Raw genomic sequence first — 21,127 nt, 5'->3', positions numbered from 1 at the left:
CCTATTAATAATAGCTACCATTGCTTATACCCCCATTAACTGCATATTTAATCTGCTACCAGCTTTGCATGTAAATGCTAAGAAAAGCAAAAGCCTGATAGAAGCAGACTCTGATATGCCAGGCTTCTGTAGATGTGCTGATCTGGTGTGGGCTAGCATGCCACTAGCTTAGCATGTGTTGTGCTTCAATGATGGGGGTGAGGCAGCTATTCACAGGCTCCAATCCAACTGTATCACAAGTTACTTTTGGAATATCCCTTTTTAGAAACATTACTTTTAGAATAGCTCGTCTGTCTTCCCCACCCCCAAGGCACCCGCACCATTTTATTACCATATCTGTCCTTGATTCACTTTCTCATGCTCCTTTTGTTGACGGTGGTATTTCTGCTTTCTTGCTTTCTGCTTACTAACTGCAGGTGACAGTGCTCAAATCTTTATGGCACTTCTCAGTTCTCAAACTGAGGCTCAGAGCTACAGATGGAAAGGTGCATGATTTTTAATTTCTATGTAGCCGCACCAGAGTGGTACTGTATGTATACAGAGTAGACTAGCTTGATGTGTTACGGTACTTTTTATTAGTAATAGTTAGTTTGCTAGCGTGCTGTATTCTCAGAAATCCCTGATAACTCCTACTTTCCCTTTTGCGCTGATAATCTGCGCAAATGTTTTTACCCGAGTTCCTGACCAAATGCACTTCTATACGTTTATCCTGCACATTACGTAAAACATTTTGTTACTGTTATCCCACTACGGGCTACATGCTAGTTGAGTAGCTCAGTACTCCTTCCCTATTTTTCTTGAATATGAAAAGCCTCTTTTGCCAGTGTCAGCTGGACACAAATGTCGGCACCTCCCAAATCATTTAAACTCAACTTTTAGTGGCCATCTGTTTTTTTTTTTTGTTTTGTAGTTCTTAGAAGGCACAGTCTGTGGTACCACAGAGGTCCTCGAGGCCAGTATGTTGACATGAACTGAGTGACCTTTAGTGGGGCTGCTGTGGCTCCGCTATGGTGGATGTGTGAGTGCACGCTGACTCAAACTACTCGACTGCAGGCTGAACTTACTGGCATGTGTCAATGACTCTCATCTGTCCTCTCTCGAGATCCTCTTACAGTCTCCCATCCTGTAGTTGATACACTGATAGCAGTTTTCATTAAGTGTGTTCTCATTCAAAACAAAGCCAACAAAGTGGCATCATCCTATTCCTCAAAATTGTACACACTAGTAATGAAGTGCTCAGAGTTAATTGCTGTGCACTGTAATTCTGAAACTTTCTAATAAAATACAAGCTGGAGTTGAAAGTATTTGCTCTGGGCCTTGAAGAGTTGGTGCAAGCAGACTGTTGCAAACCACCTGGATGAAAACTGCTTCTCTCTGTAGCTGACCATCATGTTGTCTTAACCCTTTGACGTAAAACGTGTGTCTTACATTGGTCTTCCCTTCCCTTTGTCTTCTCTTTCCCCATCTTTTTCTCTCCTCGATCTCCTCTTATTTGGGTCCTCCCTTTTTTATGTGTTTTATTCCCCATATCCCATTATTCCCCTGTCCTGGGCATATCCCACCTCTCTCTGTGTTGTGCTTTTCTTTCTCTCTCTCTTTCTCTCCTGCTGTTGGCTCAGACCTCAAAGACATTCAGAACAATAAGCATAGATACTTGATAGCCTCAGAGAACCAACGCCCTGGCCATTTCTCCACAGCCCCTATTGGTTCCCTGACAGCCTCACCCTCCTCTGGCTCGCTGTGTAACCAGGGGGGCCTTCAGTCGGTCACCAGTATCCAGGAGCGCATCATGTCCACCCCTGGAGGAGAGGAGGCTATCGAAAGACTCAAGGTAAAGCTGGCCTGTGTACACTGCAGCAGTCAAATCACACTTATGTCCACCGCTATCTCCCACCCTGCTAAGGCTACTTTCAACTCTTAGTTTTTTGTCCTCAGTAGAGCTAAACGCTGCTCCATGTTGTGCTGTGTGGGGCAACAGGCTGGCTTGTAAATGTTTATGCAAGGCAATGGGCTGAAAGGAGAACTTCCATAATATCTGCATATATCAATATCTCAATCTTCACAACACCAAACATGGAAAACACATTCGTAGTTGTTGATTATTATAAAACAATAATTATTGTTTAATTTTGTTTTTGTATCTGTCAACAATTTGTTCCCTTCACTGCCTAGTACCACAAGTATGTGGCACAGGAGAAGCTTCCCTTGTTTTTGGATATTACAATGATAATATATTTTGATTAACAATTCTTATATCAATTATTGCCACATTGCATAAGAAAATCCCACTTTTATTAAATATTTGAAAAGATGACTCACTAGAGTTAGGGCTGTAGTATTTAGAGTTATATGCTATAGTAAATATCTGTGAATAGATTGGTGAACTTCATACCAACTTACAATAAAAGCCTCACACTGTAACATTTGTTCAGTAAATTAGAAGTCCATGCGTTAATGTCAAGACTGCTGTGGTTTAATTTTAGCCCACACATGGGCAGAGCGTGTTTTGAGTAAAGGCGATCGGTCCTCGTGTGGCCACCGAGCGTTGCTTCTCTCACGCTCGCAGTCGACCACAGTAGACCTCTCGCTCTGTTGATGAGGGAGCGCAAGCATTGCAACAACCAGCCATGAGGAGCTGCAGTTTCCATGGCAACCACGGTGCCCAGTCGCGTCTGTCATCCAGTGACGTCGAGCACCAACGCGGTGGATGAAATTCGACCAAAAATAGATCCGGCCTTATTGGCTTTGCGCTTTAGTGAGGCACATAGTATTCCCCTTCTTTGATCCTTAAAGGTGTATGCAGCTATGAAAGTTGACATCAGTGTCCGTATTGCCCAAAGTAACAATTCAGTCTGAACTTAAACTAAGATGAGTATATACTGCATTATTTAACCTTTACAGTAGCACATGTCATAAATATTCTCAATACCCAGAAGAACAGTAACAACTGCTAAGATGAACAAGCGTAGCAGCTGTATGGGATTTTTACTTGAGCTTAAAGCAACACTATCAGAGGGAAACTCATAAAGTCATGGTATAGTTTCCATAATATCACAGCAGTATGTTATCTTGCCCCTCTCTGTTTTATGCCTGACTCAAAAGTTTCTTTCATGAAAGAAACGATGTAACCAAGAACGCACATTTGTCGCTAGTATAACAGATGTAATCTCTTTAAAACCAGACTCCTCATACTTTGCCTCTTGTGTTCAGGAATCGGAAAAGATCATTGCCGAGCTCAATGAAACCTGGGAAGAGAAACTGCGAAAGACGGAGGCAATCCGCATGGAGAGGTCGGTACTGGCTCTCCCACCTCTATCTCTCAAGCAGGGAGATGTGTATCATACGTGTGCCTCCACCCCTCTTTCAATTTGTCTGTGTCCTGTCAGTGCTAGACAACCCCCCCATAGCTCCGTCTCTGTCTTTTCACCCCACTGTGCTATCTGTCTCACTTCTTTCACCTATCTGTCTCATTTCCTCTGCACTCAATCTGTCTATTTCCCTTCTCTGTTGTCACACTCTGCTGCACAAACACCCTTTTCTTCCCCTTTTTCCACTCATCTGTGGCTGCAGACATCAACCATGTCTGTGCGTTGAATCTCACTGGTGCCATTCTCTGCCCGTTGCCATTCCACAGATCACTTACTGTAATGTTGCACACCATCACGTTTCATCCTCTTTACAAAGAAAGTCTTTGTAAGAGATTACGTGCATCATGCTGTCTTTATTGAGTATCATTCTCGAGCCGACAAATGTGTTTCCTTCACTACAGGGAGGCCTTGCTTGCGGAGATGGGTGTGGCAATCCGTGAAGATGGAGGCACTTTGGGGGTCTTCTCTCCTAAAAAGGTAGAAAAGACATGAGACACAAGCACAGACGTTGATGGAGAAGGGCTGTGTCAAATTTCCCATGGGTGATGCACAGCCTTCTACCTCACTTCTGTTTCCTACGTTGTATTTTTCCATGAGCACCCTCCCTCTACCGTCACTGGTTTCTCTCGTCTGCTCATCTCATCATTCTGTCTGTCTTTCCACTCTGTTATTTGCTTCTTTCACATACTCAGCTTAGCCATGCAAGCCCATTTGATGAACAGCTCGATTGTTTTCCAACCAAGAAGGTTTGTTAAATTGAATTAGAAAACAAAGTGCCTTTCCTGCACTAGATTAAGTAGTGGTTCTAACATAATAAATGTGCTTATTTCCATGGTCAGAGTTTCCCCCATGATTACCGCACCAGTTGCACAGATCTGCATTTTGTTTAAATACTGTGCGGAGTAACTACAGTTAATTCTCCCCCTCCATGTTTAACTATAATCTGAGAAATACAGCACAGATAAACACACCCATAGCTCCGCACAACCCTGCGGGAAGTTGCCGCGTTGCCAGATTTTGAATGAATCCTGCCGAAGGGCATGCTTCATCATGTTCTATATGTGTGTGTTGAAAGAGAGAGGAGCAGGGGGATCACTGGAGCACATTAAAACACCAAGCAAAGTAACCAACGTTTTCATCCATCAGATATGGACAAATTGTATCTGACAGAGCTAAAGTGGGCCGGTATCAGACTCGGGGAGGCGTGACAAAGCAGCAGTATTTGACGACTTCAACGGGCTGCACACCGTTATTAACTGGGGGCTACAACCCCACATGGGGCCAAAAGGGTCTTTGCCGATGCCCAGAAATGTCCCGAACACAACAAAATAAGAAGAAATACAGGCAAAGGGCAGGGTCTCTCTAGATACAGACACCACCACACACTTCTAGTGGTCATAAGTGATGATTGAGAAGGATTATTTTGTACGAGTCTTTACATTGTTTTTTTTAAGAAAATTCTCCGATAATGTACCTTTTTAAAATAAGGAGTTCATATTTACATTCTATAAATTCAATTATACACAGACTACTTAAATCAAGGCTTGTCTTTGAATATTACACTTGGCTCTAAGGAGATTATTCAAGCGTTTCCTTTAGCGGTCGGTGCATTCCCCTCACTCTCCTTTCCTCTACACCACCTTCCAGTAGACAAAGTGCCGCGTGGCAGCAACATGGAGGCCAGTAGATGTGTTGGTACAGGCTTCTGAGAAGAGGCACGATAGGGATGAAAAGATAACAAATCTCTGTCACAGACTGTTCGGAACTAGCTGTCACTAGATCAGCTGTGATTCCCCTCTTTGAAATTAATCCCTTTTAGGCATGTTTAGATCTCCCTCCTCTGCTGCTAATTGATGTGTTTTTTTAGGTTTTTCTCCTTCACATCCATTTGTCCTCCATTCATTCTTTTTTTTTTTTCTCCTTTCACTCACTGCCGCTCAATGGGTTAGCATTTCGTTGAGAAGCCTTGCGATCTATATGCTGACTTTAATGGGGTGTTTTCCCCAAAAAAGGTTGGTGGCGTGACGGAGTAGCTGCTAGCATTAGTTGTAGTGATGCTGTGATGTATCAGACTCTGGAGGTTTTAGCGCTGTGTCAATGAAACCATTTCTATCCATGTTCATGTATCACTAATCATCAGCAGTGTTTGGATTTTAAACTATGCCCATTGCCCACTTGATTAAAAGTTCTAGTATTGGGATGTATTTCCGGCTCTGCTGGATATTGATGAAAGTAGAAATCCTAGAAGTGCTTTTGCGGTAAACTGTCTACCTCTTATGTTTCATCTGTAGACTCCCCACCTGGTGAACCTGAATGAGGATCCTCTCATGTCAGAGTGTCTGCTCTACTACATCAAAGACGGAATTACAAGGTAACCAAAACCTGAATGACGACACTGAAATGCTGCAGAGGATATAGAAAGGTTTTTGAATTTCTTCCATACAGTATCTCAGTAGCATCTGAACTACTACTCTGAAAGTTCTTCTTGCTTAACATCAAAAGAGGGAAAATGAAATTCAGAATCTGGGCAAACTGGCTTTAAATCACAAAAGGTTTTGCTGTCTAAAGTTACTTTCCTTTTGGCCCCCTCTGTAGAATATTCGTGTTGAGTGTTTTGTTACAATCGCTCCTCTGAGGAACAATAATAGATGACAGAATCACAGACGAAGGAATGTATAGTGCTTTAGAAGTGGTGTCTTCCAAAAGTATGGTTTTAAAGGTTCCATTTAACGTCTGCCTCTGACTTTTTGACAAAATGGCCGCCAATACAATGAGAGGGCAGTGTTTACTCTCTCAAAATGGCCTCTGTGACTATTTCAGGGTGGGTCAGGCTGATGCTGAGAGACGACAGGACATCGTTTTAAGTGGTGCTCACATCAAGGAAGAGCACTGCATCTTTCGCAGCGAGAGGAATGCCAATGGAAATGGTGAGGCACCCAAATTATGAGTTTGCCTTGGCTTATGTGTAATGAGTATCTGGATTGTTTTGAATTAAGCAGCGTTGATAGCATAGTTGGTAGAACCTTTCCTGCTCTGATTTAAAGAAAAATACATGTAACTCCTAATTACCTGCAAAGAAAAAATTAAAAGCAACCCCAGGCTCTGTGAATGTGACAATAGATGACATTGCTGCATAAATATACACTAATGGAAACATAATGCCCTAAATGTCAGTAATCGCTTCAAACTCTGCATTAAATATTTATCCTTTACCATTTGAAAATGAATGTTGATGAGCTTCTGAGACTCAGAATGTGTCACTGATGATTTGGTTGATGTGTTTTTGGTGAAGTTGTCGTCATGCTGGTGCCCTGCGAGGGATCAGAAACCTACGTCAACGGCAAACGTGTTGAGGATTCCATCCAGCTTCGTTCAGGTGTGCATCTCGTATTTGCAAATAAAGTTGATACTTGTATTATCTCTGAAGGCCGTCATGAGATGACTGATTTCCTAATAACTACAGATAATTGAAGGCATGTAATGGTATTTTCCTGGGGCTTCATAAATCATAGTTGTACAATGTGGCTCTTGTATGCTTAAATACAAAAAGCATAATGAAAAGAAAAGTTGGATCTCTGACATTTACACTGTTCTATCGGCACAGAAGGGACAATGTCTTTGGTAATTTCATGCTCTCCACGCTTATTTCTAACCCATCTTCTTTCAGGTAACCGCATCATTATGGGAAAGAACCACGTGTTCCGGTTCAACCATCCAGAACAGGCCCGAGCTGAAAGGGAGAAAACACCAACTGCTGAAACCCCCGTAGAGCCGGTGGATTGGACCTTTGCTCAGAGAGAGCTTCTGGAGAAGCAGGGCATCGACATGAAGCAGGAGATGGAGAAAAGGTACGCAATCCATCCTGCTTGCTATATTCAAACAAACTTCTAATAGTGACTGATTTGTTTATGGATTGCACAGTACATCACGAATTGTGGAATGTATTTCACAATACATTTTGCTCATTTATTATGTAGGCTCACTGAGATGGAAATCTTGTACAAAAAGGAGAAGGAGGAAGCGGACCAACTTCTGGAGCAACAGCGACTGGTGAGTCCAAATAAGCTGGATATTAATCAAACCCACTTTTTGATTTTTATGGATTGTTTTGTGTTATCAACATGTTAGACGTTGTAGACAAGTTAGAAGTAAACTGCAGAGTGGGTTTAATAGATATTAAGCCGTACTTCATTTCATGCCTTTTGTTAAGCTATAATTAAAAGCAGCTTCTTGAGTGATTCAGCTAATTTGTGATATTTTATGTGTGACTTTGATTGAAATGTCATGAGTGGAATTCAAAGTTAAAGCATGGTTTTTATATGGTCAGGTACAATTGGAAAGCTAGTTTTTGGATATTAGTTTCACTCGGTCCATTTGAGTCTGACTAGTACTAATTCTCACTCTGAGCTCTCACACTTTTGAGATGTGTGTGTGTGAGAGAATCACACTTTTCCTAGCGCATGTCTGTTCTTCTTGCATGGAAGGTTTTCTGGTTTGAGACAAATGAGCTTTTACTTGCCTTCCTCTTGGGTTTAACTGATTTTTCTGTAGCAATTTGATTAATTGAGAATTAGATTGTAAAGCTTTTCCCCTTTCCAAATCCCTGTATTCACTTTTCTTCTATAGTTTACCTGAATCTTGCAAAACAGCAATTTACAGCTAAAGTTGATTTGATACTAAGATCCAAATTGATTTTAAATTGATTGAATATTGTTCAGTAACACTTTGAAACACATTGCCTTGTTTTATAAAGTCGTGCTGCTTTTGCATGGTTCATGTTAATAGCATGTTTTCTTAACTCATTCAGTACTGGTTCTGAAATAAGTTGCAGTGTTTGCTGGTCAGCTTTGAAGTGGCTGTTGATTTGCTTGGATTACATTTCTACTCTAGTTTTCTTGCTCTGTTTTTATCCTGAGTTTCATCTCTTCAATGCAGTTGCTGACATGTACAATGCATTGTGATAACAACAATTCCTGCTGTAGTTCTTTGACAGATAGTGACAATGTGGTTTCTCATTGACTTCTTTGGCTACCTCATTTGCTAGCCTTTGCGGTATCTGTGTAGAACACTGAGAGCACGACTCAACAACAGCGTTATCACTGCTTAAAGTTGAATCATTGAATCTCTGACCTCTTCCATACTCTGCTGGTTTTATGTGCAGAGTTACAGGCATTAGGGGTTCAGACTCCCAGCAACATAATATGTCCAATTCTAGCCATAGATACAGTATCATACACGAGACCTGACTATCTGTACCACGTGGTTGTGATCTGTAATGTACTTTGTCTACAAAAATGAGAAACTGCATTCTTTTTCCAACTAATACCTTTCTTGTAGTGGATTAACACTTACCCTCACTCCTGCCTCTCTCTCTCTCTCTACTGGCTTTCTGATCAACTGCAAGAACACTCTTCTAACTCACTGCTAATACTAAAGCCACTGAAACCTTCTGGACTAAAGGGAGAAAGTTCCAAAATGCATCTACATGCATGCCGCTGTAGCATGTTTGGAATCCAGCTTTCAAATCACAAAATTTTCAATTAAGAAGAGGAATATTACAAAACAATACGAAGTGCTCCAATCGGCAACTATCCTCTATTAATATTTCTTTTCTAATCATTCTAGACATGCTTTACTTTATCTATATAAATGTGCAACATTGGGAACAATATTGTTAAAGTTGAAGTCCCTATTTCTGAGATGTAGAAAGCCTACTTTCGACAACAAGGAATGTTTTAATTAATTTATTCATATCCATATCACAATTTCACTAGAAAAAACATGACGATGAAAAAAATGACAAGCAAGAAAGTCAATGAAAGCCACTGTTTGTTGGATTTTATTTTACTATCTTTATTTTGAGCATAATTCTGGATGGATGGATTCTGCACGTTGCCATACATCTTATGATGTATGCACATAAATTAGACATTATGACAGTGCAATAGTCATTTTTGGTAAATATCCTATAATCTTTCAATTCTGAACCGCTAAATTCTGTCAAAGCTGATGTTTTATGTTCTGATACAACCTCAACTTTACTCATAGTTGAAGTTCCCATGTTGCATATTCATAACTTTTTTCATTCTTTTAAAAAAGAAAAAAAAATCCTTTCATCTTCTCTTTGATTTCCCATTTTAATTTCTCCTTTTTTTTGGGAACCCTTTGGTTTGTTTCCTGTGTTGTTTTCTCAAGGATGGAGACTCTGATAGTGGGGATGACTCAGATAAGAGGTCTTGTGAAGAGAGCTGGAGACTGATCACTTCCTTGAGGGAAAAGCTGCCACCCAGCAAGCTACAAACCATAGTGAGAAAGTGTGGATTACCCAGCAGTGGGAAGATAAGGGAGCAAGTTAAAATGTACCAGGTCCCTCAGCGGCGTCGCATCACCAAGGACTCCAAGTGGGTGACCATCTCCGACCTGAAAATCCAGGCTGTCAAAGAAATTTGTTATGAAGTAGCGCTCAATGACTTCCGGCAAACACGGCAGGAAATTGAGGCACTGGCCATCGTGAAGATGAAGGAGCTTTGCGCTAGCTATAGCAAGAAGGACCCCAACGAGCGGGACTCGTGGAGGGCAGTGGCTCGGGATGTTTGGGACACTGTAGGCGTTGGTGATGAGCGCATCGAGGATGTCATTACCAATGGGGCTCGACCAGGAGTGGTTGTTATGGATGACCTGAAGGTGCACATTGATAAACTTGAGGACATCTTGCACGAGGTGAAGAAACAAAACAATATGAAAGACGAGGAGATCCGTGCTCTCAGGAACAAGATGGTCAAAATGGAAAAGGTCCTTCCGCTCATCACCCCGGAGATCCAAGAAAAGCCTCATGTAGGCACTTCCACTTATGCTGCCACAACTCCAGGCCCTCGAGAAGCAAAACCTCCTATGCCTGAAAAGCCTGATGGAGATGATGTCGATGCACAAATAGGCCAAAGTACAGGCGATGACTCGACCCTAAAGCGAGGCCACATACGCTGGATGCGTCAAGAGCAGTTGCGCCTCAAGAACCTTCAGCAACAAGAGATCTCCAAGCAGCTCCGCCGGCAAACTGGACCACACCGCTTTATACCCCCAGAAGATCGCAAGCTACGCTTCCCCTTCAAAAGCAACCCTCAGCATCGCAATTCATGGAGCCCTGGTACTCATATCATAATAACAGATCAGCAGGTCGTTGAGCTAAAGGTGCCCAAAGAAGCTGTAGAGGAAGAAGAGGGAGAAAGCCAGGCTGGAGATGGACTGCAGTCTAGAGAAATGATGGCTGCTTCACTGATCCAAGTCACTCCCCCATTGCCAAGCCCATCAGTCCAGTACAGGAGCAAAGACTTGGAGCAAGGTTTAAGCCAGGGTCACAGACACCACTATAGGAACAACCAGAACCAGCAGCCCCATGAACGAAGCCGCAGCAACTCTTTTAATCACCGCCAGCGGCCCTCTGGCTCCATGGAGTCACTGCAGCAGTCTGAAAGCAACAGGAGGCACACGCAAGCTTTCTACCAGCCCCGCCAGCACCAGAGCCAGCCAGCACATCCCCAGCAACACCATCACCATCAGCCTTTCCATCATGATAGCATGGTGTATACAGATGGCAGATTCAATGGCTACCAGCAGTACCATCACACTGACCACGCTAACTATCCAATCAGCTTTCAGGCACCTCCGCGAATGCGCAGGCAAATGTCTGCTCCCAATCTAAAAGCCAGCAGAGAGACGGCAGTCTGAGTGGGAACTTGTGGAAACAGGAACTAGTTTGATAAACTTTTGGTAGGCAAACTCATTACAGATCACAACAGCTCAGAATCATGTGACTCAAACAGCTCAATCCGATTGTGACTATTGCACTTGATCAGTGGGTTATTGGTTGATCCAAAAGTATTGTATGTATTATAAGAAGACATTTTATCATCATTATAATATATGCCATTTTATCAGTTTTTGCTACATTGTGTGCGCTGTCATCATTAGCATTGGGAGAGCTGTCGCAAGGAATTGAAGCCAACAGATAATAAAGGGACTTTTTTAGGGGGGGTGGGTTGTTTTGTTCTGAAGAGACACGTCATGCCCACTCTGCTTATTTTCCAGCATGTGTGACAATTCATCAATCATGCTTTTATTTGCCAAAATTATCTTCATGGTTAAATTTCTGAGTTTACATCTTTGCCATTTTCGTCTTGATTTGTCATGAATGCTTTAGCCACTACAGTACAAACACACTAAAGTGCTTATTTTCATCAAGACTTTTGTTGATATTTTAGCCCAAATTAGGAACCTAGACCCTATTTCTTTCTTTCTATTTAACATGAAACTGAATCTGTTTTCTTTGCAGTTATACATTTTGTGTTGTACCTCTTAAAACATGTTCTTTTATCAATCACTATTGGCCTAGATCTGGAATCAAAACGGCAGTATGTTTGACATTTTGAAATTGATTATGGAATAAGTTGATGCACTAGTCAATTACGTGACTGCCTTTTTTAATAGACTGAAATAGTGGTTTAAAGAAAGTGGTAACTACATTAATCCTGTTGTACATTTAAAATTCAATAGTTCCTTTCCCCTCTTTTTAATTAAACACTCGTGCGGAACTGGCAACCTTCATAACTTACTTAACCAAATTAACTTTTTAGTAATAACATTTATTCTAATTCTTAGTAGGCCACTTTATTGCTTTTTATTTTTTTTCATTTCAAATAGATAACTGTCACATAATTGTATTTCAGTACTTTGCACTTCCTCAAGTCATTGATAATTAGTTAGTGAAGACACTCATTTTAATGTTAAAAGTTGTTATGTTAATTAATAATGCTATCCTCTCTCAGAATCCTGGAGTTTACTAAATACACTATCAAATGTAAGAACCACTATGCAGAAATTATAGGAGAACAACGAAAATCATTTTCTGTCTCTTGCTGTATAAACCACACACTACAAACTGATCTCTGATTCCCGTGTCATGCGGTCTTCACTGAGTAAAGCACAGAGTTCTCCGGGTTACGATTGGATGTCCTACAGAGTGTTGTCATGGCTCCATCAGATGCGCCTTAAAAAATGTTGGAGAGAGGACAGAGACTTGAAGCGTTTGCATAATGTTGTTCGAGAGAACTATCCATATTAGATTTTTTTAAGACTGCCTTGTTTTTGCTGCATCAAATGCCACATACTCAAGAAACCCTGATAGATCTATCGAAATGATGGTCTATGAAATCAGTTGTTTGCTTCTATGCTATAGCTGATGCGTATTTGAATTAGCAGCAAGTCTGCCTGTCAATCTGTCTTTTCCTTTATGCATTTTATAGCTTTAAAAGAACCCATTAATTATAACATTCATGTTCCAGATGGCCTTTAAATCCTTTTAGAGGAACAGTGGCACTCGGCAGCATGAAAGAGACTATTGAGGACTGTACAAATGTTCAGCTTTTTCTGTGTTTCTGTGTTTTCTACTAATACTTTTGACAGTATATATTCTGCCGTACTATGCTGTAACAAAAACCAAATGATATAATGACATATGCAAGTCCAGTTCTCCATCTTACGCCTCATGTCTTTGACTATCTTTGCATGCGATAGCCTACATTTCTTCATCCCTCATAAATGCTCCATTAAAGAATGTTATTTAAAGTATGCACTGGTGCTGGTGGCGACCAGGTAAGCTGGAAAGTATACAACATCGAATGGACAGTGTACAGTGTACTGTTCTCATGAAATATACATATATGTCTGTTAGGGCGCAACTCAGAATGTCTGTTGAGTGTTGTACATCTGTTTTTTGAATCTGCAATATCAAGTGCCTCATTGTGGCTGTGTACCAAGTTGTGTTACTCCTTAATCAAGCACTTTGTGCAAACATACAGTGCATAGGTGAACAAGACAAGGATATACTGAATCCCTGTGTAGGATTTTCAAAATATGACTGAAATAAAATGACCTGCTCCAAGTACACCTATTTGTTACATATGGTTGGTATCTGTTTTTCACTGCCAAATAACCAGTTTAGGGACAGAATCAGATCTCTGTACGTGAGCACTACATAGGAGTGTCCCTGTGAGACACTTTAGGAAACACCTCAGGTGAGGTTAAAGGCTTTGTAAATGCTTAAATTAATATACAGTTTAAATTATGATTTCTAAAACATTACATTTAAAGCTCTCTATCTACAGACTTGTTCCCATATACAATGCAAAAAAGCCTTATTAGCCATTTCTTATTACTGTTATAATTTAATACTGCATCATGACAATGTCACACTTATACCTGCAACATGGGATGGTGATGAAAGTTGGATTAGTTGGCATTTGCCTCATTCCATTATCAAGATTTTAGTCATTGCAATTAACCTTTGCCATCCTTCAACTTGTTTGTGAATTTGAATTTTTAGGTTTTGAAACTGCTTCATTCACATGGTGCATTATGGTACACACTGTGTTACAGTAGCAGCTTCATGCAGATGACTACATTCAGTAAAAATTGCTTCCTGGATTTCCAATTGTTTTTAAATGGAGAGAATTCAGCTTTCAGCTTGTTGGCAGGATTTCAGCAGGGAGGAGGTTAATGACAAATGAAAAGGCTGCATTGTCTTCCCAGAAGACACTGAACAAACAGGATGAGGTCACCGGGACCACAGCCTGTCCTGCTCTGATGATGATGGCGCCCCTCATTGGATTACAGTTGACTCAGCCTCTACCAGCAGCACCTATCCTCTTCCATCCATTCCAGCTTTTTCCAACATATTTCATTGTGTCATTAAGTTATATTTCCAGAACCTTTTATACAAATTTTAGAAGAAAGTGTTTTCATAAGGTGAAAGTTTCATTCATTGCATTGGCTCAAGAATTGGGCTACCCAATTCATTTTTGTTGAAAGTAGAAATTACAATAGTTTCTTGTAATAGTTTGCCTTTTTTGACCAAAATAATTACATTTTTTTTTTTCAGATTTTTAGTTATGTTTTATATATATATATATATATATATATATATATTATTACACATTTTAGGAAATTTTGAACCAGTCTTCATGTCTCTTTGTTCATACATCCAGCTGCATGTGTATATATCCATGTGTCATTTGGACCAGTAACCAAAGGGTTCAGTACTTTTCTTTAATGTATAAATAAAACTGGTAGTATTGACTGTCAAAGTGAAGACTATTCAGTTATTCTCACATAATGGTGTGTACTTTGGCTAGCTAAGTTCACCGGTTGTTGCGGCTGATGGAGAATTGTCCATGTTCTCTTCCTTCGTCCCTGTGTGTTGGTGTCCAGGTGTACGAGAGCAAATTGCAGGAACTTCAGAAACAGGTGGAGACTATTTCTCTGGTCGCTGAGACACCTGATGAAGAAGAGTTGGAGGAGGAGGATGAGGAGGAAGAGGAAGGTGTGTACTGAAAATCTTCTGTCCTGCAGATTTTTATTTACTTCATGTCTTTAAGCCCAATACATATAGTTTATACATATCTATATTTAATATATAAAATTATATAATCTAATAATGCATTTGAATTTTTTTCTTCCACACTCCTATCCAGAGCCTAAACTTCTGGGATGTGCGTATAGTATTTCTTGTTTTATAGAAGAATGTAATATCAACTTCATTAAAATGTGTTAATATTGCCATACTAATTACTCATTCAATGTATTAAGTGAAACTAGTCCATAAGTATCCTCTAAAATAAAACGTACTACTAATGATAAAACAGTTTACTTTTACTCTAAAGGACCATACTTATAGTTTTTCATGTTTTAGAAGAAGGGCAAATGCACTTTTTTTTTTTTTCTGTGTCTGACTTGATTGATGATAAAGTCCTAATTTACTCCTGTCGTTAAACATTATTGATTTCACCCAACCTTTAAAAGCATCAAAATTATTAACTTAGACTCTTTATGCTTTTAGAGTTATCTCATCCATCAAGGTGATGCGTTTAGTCAAGATAAAACTATTCACTGGAATACAGTTGTTAATCCAGCTGAGAGCAATAGCAGGTTCTAATCCTGAGTTTTGCATTTTGGTGATGGGGTAAACTTTTCTTTGCATTTGGTTGACTGACTGTGGCTTACACAAGAAACAACACAATGTCCCCTCCCCGTTTGTCTTCTGGGTTTTAGTTTCCTAAAGCAGTGCTTGTGAATTTAATGCTTTTGTGCAACTGACTGTAAATTCTGATCTTGGAGGTCCCTGAACACATCATAAAAATATTTTCAGCACTGATCTTGGAGGTCCCTGAACACATCATAAAAATATTTTCAGCACAGACACTGCTTGCAAGAAATATTGACTGAAAATACACCATATTCCACATGATGGATTACCTATAATTACAGGCATTAATGTAAAGTGTGTTTGTAGTTTGACAAAATAAGTAAAACCACTGGTATGGTCCTTTTTGGTTATATTGGTCCTTTTTGGTTATATGTGCATTAATTGTGTGTGTTTATGTGCATGTTAACATCACCCGTGTCTCCTTTTTCCCTGCAGTGCCGTGGACTCAGCATGAGTTTGACTTGGCTCAGTGGGCTTTCAGGAAGTGGAGGTACCATCAGTTCACTTCTCTCCGTGACCAGCTGTGGGGGAACGCAGTCTACCTGAAGGAGGCCAACGCCATTAGTGTAGAGCTAAAGAAGAAAGTAAGCAAGGGGGGAGATGAATAAAACATGTGTGTGCAGGATGATGTAAAATGGTGATCCTAAGTGTGGTTGCCCTCAAATCTTGTACTCGCCTGGCAGCCACATTTACAGAAGCGAATGACCCTCATAGCCATTGAACATCAAGGTTCTGAGATGTTCAGCTGTGAAGCTACATGAAGGCGTGATTATGTCATGCTAGTGATTTATTTATCTGGTCACTCATTTTAAAACACAATGTGTGTTTGTGCAGAAGGCACTCCTTCATATCTCCCAGAGCGGGGTGTTGACCCATTGTCACTTAGAGAAATTGGATTTGTTGTGAATCAAAAGCTGGTCTGCGATAGTCCACCTTCTCCACTAGTAGACCAGTGTGATTTATCTTTTCGTCTAGGCGCAACATGATTTTCAGATTGGTTTTTTTGTTGTTTTTTTATCCTTGGGCTTCTGTCTATAATTTATATTCAGTGCTGTTAATTGGTTTAGCATTTTAAAGGATTGAGGATGATTGAGAGTGAGCATTTTGCCCCCAGACGATGCTGGGAAAAGAGAGCCCACAAAATGGAGGGAAGTATGAATATGTTGATCTTTCAACCTTAGTATGTCTGCTGTTAGTTGAAACCATGCCAGGAAGACTCTTGAGTCTTGTAATTGACAAACAATCTTGAATAAAGGTTCAGAGCTTTAGGTCACGATGCTTCAAGTCAGAATGGATTCTTCTGCCCTTTTTGACTTGGCTTGATGTTTTTTTTTTTATACTCTTTGTTTATTCTTCCGTTTCCCACCACCTCTCCCATTCTTCAGGTCCAGTTCCAGTTTGTCTTGCTGACAGACACTCAGTACTCTCCAGTACCCCCTGAGCTCTTGTCCCCAGAGTCAGAGAAAGAGCGTGACTCCAGGCCTTTCCCCCGCACCGTGGTGGCCGTAGAAGTTCAGGACATGAAGAATGGAGCCACGCACTACTGGTCCCTCGATAAACTCAAGTAATGCCATCTTCATACCAAAATCCAGTCCTGGTTTTAGTCAGATGCGTTTAATATTTAAATACATAGCCAGTGAAAGTGCAGCATGTCATCTATTATGCACGTTTTGTTTCAGAAATCATCAGTCACTACAGTCTGTTGTCACATCATTTCTCATGCCTTCAGTACCAGAAACAATTGTACAAAAAGTACAATGAATTGAATGAATGAGCCGGACATCTCTACATCTCCTCCCTCCATCCATTAGGTGTGCCGTGTATTCTCTTTCTGCGTCTCATTAATGTTAAGTGCACTGTACTTTGTTGTCATTTGCAGACAGAGGCTGGAACAGATGAGAGAGATGTATGACCGTGCTGGAGAAATGGCCTCCGCAAACCAGGAGGACGGCGATGGCACTATGACCGGAAATGACCCCTTCTACGATCGCTTTCATTGGTTTAAACTTGTGGGGAGGTACGTAACGCAATTACAGAAAAAGTACAGACGATGCTGCATAACGTTACTGTAGTTTGCCACCAAACATCCTGTTTGAATACTGTTTGTTGTGCTGCTTGTTTCTAAAACGTTTTGTTTTTGAAGCTTTATTTGAAACGGGTTCATGCATTTCCTTCCGTTCCATTTTTCATTTTCATGGTCAGATTATGTTTGACGGATTATTTTATTTCTGTCATTCGAGTCATGTGTATCAGTGGTATCACATGTTTTGGAATCATTTATGTTTGGTTTTATTTTGTTGCTCATCTTTCACTGTATATTTTGTTATGTTTATAATTTGATGTTACATTTGTGACTGTATTTGGTGTTCTTAATTTCATGTCACTTATACTCAGTATTTCTTTGTGTATTTGTTCATTTTATTTGACATGTTGTTTTATGTTTTTTTTATTTATCATAAATTGTCATTTTCATGTATCTGTTGTGTTATTTTGCTGTGTCAGTTGCCATTCTCATGTTGATATCCCTTCCAGTCCTAAAGCTTGTTAACAACATAGTGAATTTGGATAAAGTGGAAATTTGTAGCATTTTGTATTTGATCCTCTTGTGCCGGCATACGTTAGAAGATTTATATGTAAATCCTTTTAAAGTGGCATTTAATTTTAGTTTCTATAAATTGCTGCAACACCTTGCAGCTTATTGTAATACCAGCTCTTTATTAAATGAATCATTCTGTTACATTTGCAGAAGCTTAAAAAAAATACAATTCTCAATATTATTTGGTTTAGCTGACTCAAATAACCACGAGGTAGAAGAAAGTAAGCGTGTGCCATCTTTACGAATCAATGTATGGCTACTGTTGGCGTTTGATTACTTTGCAACTCAAATGTTACAAAAAATGTTCATATTTTATTTGTTGTAGGAAACTACCAAACAACATGCCATTTGTGAGAAAACAATGTCAAAGTGAAATATCACATCTTCGACTTGAAGTCTCTTTAACTCTTCTATTACTCCATTGTTACCTTTCCTTGGTTTCTTGCCACTGTTCCCAAACTACCAACCCGCTCAGCGCTCCCATCTTCCACGGTTGTGTTAATGAGCACCTGGTTGACCGCACTCCCTCGCCGACCTTCTCCACCACTGACTCCGAGATCACAGAGCTGGCGGACGAGCGACAGAGCGAGATGTCCGACTTGATTGATGATGAGGCTTTTGTGGATGACACCAGCTCAGACGCCGGCACCGAAGAGGGCTCCGACATCTTCAGTGACGGCCAGGATCCCTTCTATGACCGGTCCCCCTGGTTTATCCTGGTGGGAAGGTTGGTGACTGTGCAGTTGGCATTACCGCATCCTCCACACACAGGCTGGAACAGGAGATTGGGCGGATGATGGCTTGGTTTAGGGTTTATTTTTAAATACACAATTAATGAGTGCAGGTTAGAAAACACTTCCTGTAAAAAGTATGAACGAAAACTCATGTAAATGGATGAATTCATTCAGTGCAGTGAATGTCTATGGAGATGTTAAAATAGATGGACAGACTAATGTTGCACCCAATAAGTGTTCAGTAGACGTTTAAGTATGAAAGATATACAATATCATTTTACATATTCTCTTGGTAGCTGGCAATTCAGAGTCTTAAGAAATGTGAGCAAATACTAGAAGCACATCCCTTATTAATGATCAGTAAAGCCCTCCTTGGTGAAAGAATATTTTCAGAATCAGATCATGTATTCATAGCGGCTTTGCAGAGATAAATTGGACCATTTTTAAATTTAATATGATTAGTCATGCTTCTGTGCTCACAGGCCTGCTTTGTACGAGTTACTTTTAATTTAGACTCTGTTCCCAAAAATTGAAAAGCCACCATCCTTTTTTTTTTTCTCCACCTCCTACCAGCGTGATGTCTCATCCCCCGCCACCATCACAGTGCTGACTGTATTAACTCCCATCTGTGTGTGAACTCCATGTATTTGCTGTGTCTAAGTTGATTAGCTGTCATTGTATTTTATTGTCAAATCCGTTAAACCTTTTTTTTGTTGTTTTTATTATTTTATTTATTACATTGCATAAACATTTGTTTGTATAACCTTGTTTGTTTTAACATTGCTTTTGGAAATTATGGTAGATAATATTAACTCGCTGGTAGTTAGTTGACAGTCACATAATAATGCTTTATTAGTGTTTGTTTTCATTGTCATTGTCAAGACAAAATAATATGCTGCAGTAGCATTTGAAATCACAGCACACGTTGTACCAATGCTGTTGCATCAGCGCCGTAAACGTCATCGCTGAGTAATAGACGGCGTGTGCCAATCTTAGATAAATGCCGGCTGCAAGCCGACCAGACTCCGCAACAGCCGTAGCTCAGCCACCTCGTCACTGTGACTTCAGAGATTCTACAGATTGATCTCTTTACTCCGCCTTAGCCTTGAGTCTCTTAGAAGAGGGAGAGGGGCAAGGAGGGGCAAAACAAATCAAGCCCTTCAGAACAAAGTGTCAGTGGGTGTGTGAGTAAGAGACCAACATGCACATAATACGACACAATAAACCACTTTTTTATTTTTACAGCCTTTACTGCTGAACCCCAGGTGATCTGTCATCACCCCGTCGTGCAGGTTAAAAAATAAAGTGGATGGTCGAAACTGCTTCTGATTTCAGTGCTCTGGAGCCGTTATGATTTATGTTCACTTTGTTTTGGCCCTTTCCTTAACATAATTGTCACTAATGTTTTACTGCATGATATAGTAGTCATTAATATATGCTATTGTATGCTGGATAATGTAGAGCTATCAGAAAATAGTCTCTCTGTGACGACTCGGATATCTTTGAATAAGTAGATATCTAATTGATATATGTGTGTGTATATATATATATATATATGTGTATATATATATGTGTGTGTGTGTGTGTGTGTGTGTATATATATATATATATATGCACACAGATTATAAAGTTCTCTGGATCCAAAGACGGCTGTTGTTTCACGCTGCACCAGAATCGGGTTTTCATGTCTCTCTCATCCCCTCTACTCTCAGAGCGTTCGTGTACCTGAGCAACCTGCTGTACCCTGTGCCACTGGTGCACCGCATTGCCATAGTAACGGAGAAGGGCGAGGTGCGTGGTTTCCTGCGTGTGGGGGTCCAGGCTATAGCCGGTGAGTAATTAATGAGATTAATGAGGCTATTCCTCATGCGCAGGCTACATCCTGCTCATCAGTCATTTGATATCGTCTTGTGAAGCAGACTAGTTTATTTTTTAAATATTTAAATCCCAAAATATATTTAATCCAAATCAAATAGCTAGATAAATAAGTTCCAAATTTTATTTAGATTTCATTGTAGAACATTTTCAAGAGCCACAGATCTGGAGGCGGAGAGAGGGTCCCCTTAGATTCTCTGTCTGTTCCTTTTGTTGTGCTTCGGCAGCTGAAGTCGGCTGTGCCTGAGATGGATCCTGATAAAAGTATGGTTTGTCTCTTTGTAGCTGATGAGGAGGCCCCAGACTACGGGTCAGGAGTGAGACAGTCAGGAACCGCCAAGATCTCCTTTGATGATGAGTATTTCAAAAAGGTAAGCCCAGAGTCTCATGAAAGTAGTTTTTAACTTGAAGACTCACTTTTCTTTTTTCTCTGTGTGACAGAGTTGGTGTATAATATTGGGTTAAAACGAGGAAGTTGTTTTTCTTTGGCGTTTTATACTGTTTATTCTATTCATTA

The 21,127-nt window shown here is 40.3% G+C and overlaps 1 protein-coding gene across 1 annotated transcript in view; it reads left to right on the top strand.

Moving 5' to 3' along the window:
* Nucleotides 1–21,127, top strand: part of kif1b (kinesin family member 1B) — a 55,594-nt gene that overhangs the window by 21,830 nt on the left and 12,637 nt on the right. Inside the window, exons 13-27 of the mRNA XM_076094843.1 lie at nt 1,698–1,831; nt 3,211–3,290; nt 3,770–3,845; nt 5,660–5,739; nt 6,189–6,295; nt 6,661–6,744; nt 7,036–7,216; nt 7,346–7,418; nt 14,631–14,742; nt 15,841–15,989; nt 16,791–16,969; nt 17,285–17,422; nt 18,477–18,728; nt 20,448–20,566; nt 20,896–20,981. Coding sequence (XP_075950958.1) covers nt 1,698–1,831; nt 3,211–3,290; nt 3,770–3,845; nt 5,660–5,739; nt 6,189–6,295; nt 6,661–6,744; nt 7,036–7,216; nt 7,346–7,418; nt 14,631–14,742; nt 15,841–15,989; nt 16,791–16,969; nt 17,285–17,422; nt 18,477–18,728; nt 20,448–20,566; nt 20,896–20,981 — 1,850 coding nt within the window. The remainder of the gene's footprint in view (nt 1–1,697; nt 1,832–3,210; nt 3,291–3,769; nt 3,846–5,659; nt 5,740–6,188; nt 6,296–6,660; nt 6,745–7,035; nt 7,217–7,345; nt 7,419–14,630; nt 14,743–15,840; nt 15,990–16,790; nt 16,970–17,284; nt 17,423–18,476; nt 18,729–20,447; nt 20,567–20,895; nt 20,982–21,127) is intronic.

Source organism: Anarhichas minor, unplaced genomic scaffold (genome assembly GCF_050575085.1).
Source record: "Anarhichas minor isolate MPS153535 unplaced genomic scaffold, ASM5057508v1 ptg000003l, whole genome shotgun sequence".
Taxonomy (NCBI): Eukaryota; Metazoa; Chordata; class Actinopteri; order Perciformes; family Anarhichadidae; genus Anarhichas; species Anarhichas minor.
The sequence above is the reverse complement of the archived record's forward strand: the minus strand, read 5'-3'. Positions and strand labels throughout refer to the sequence as shown.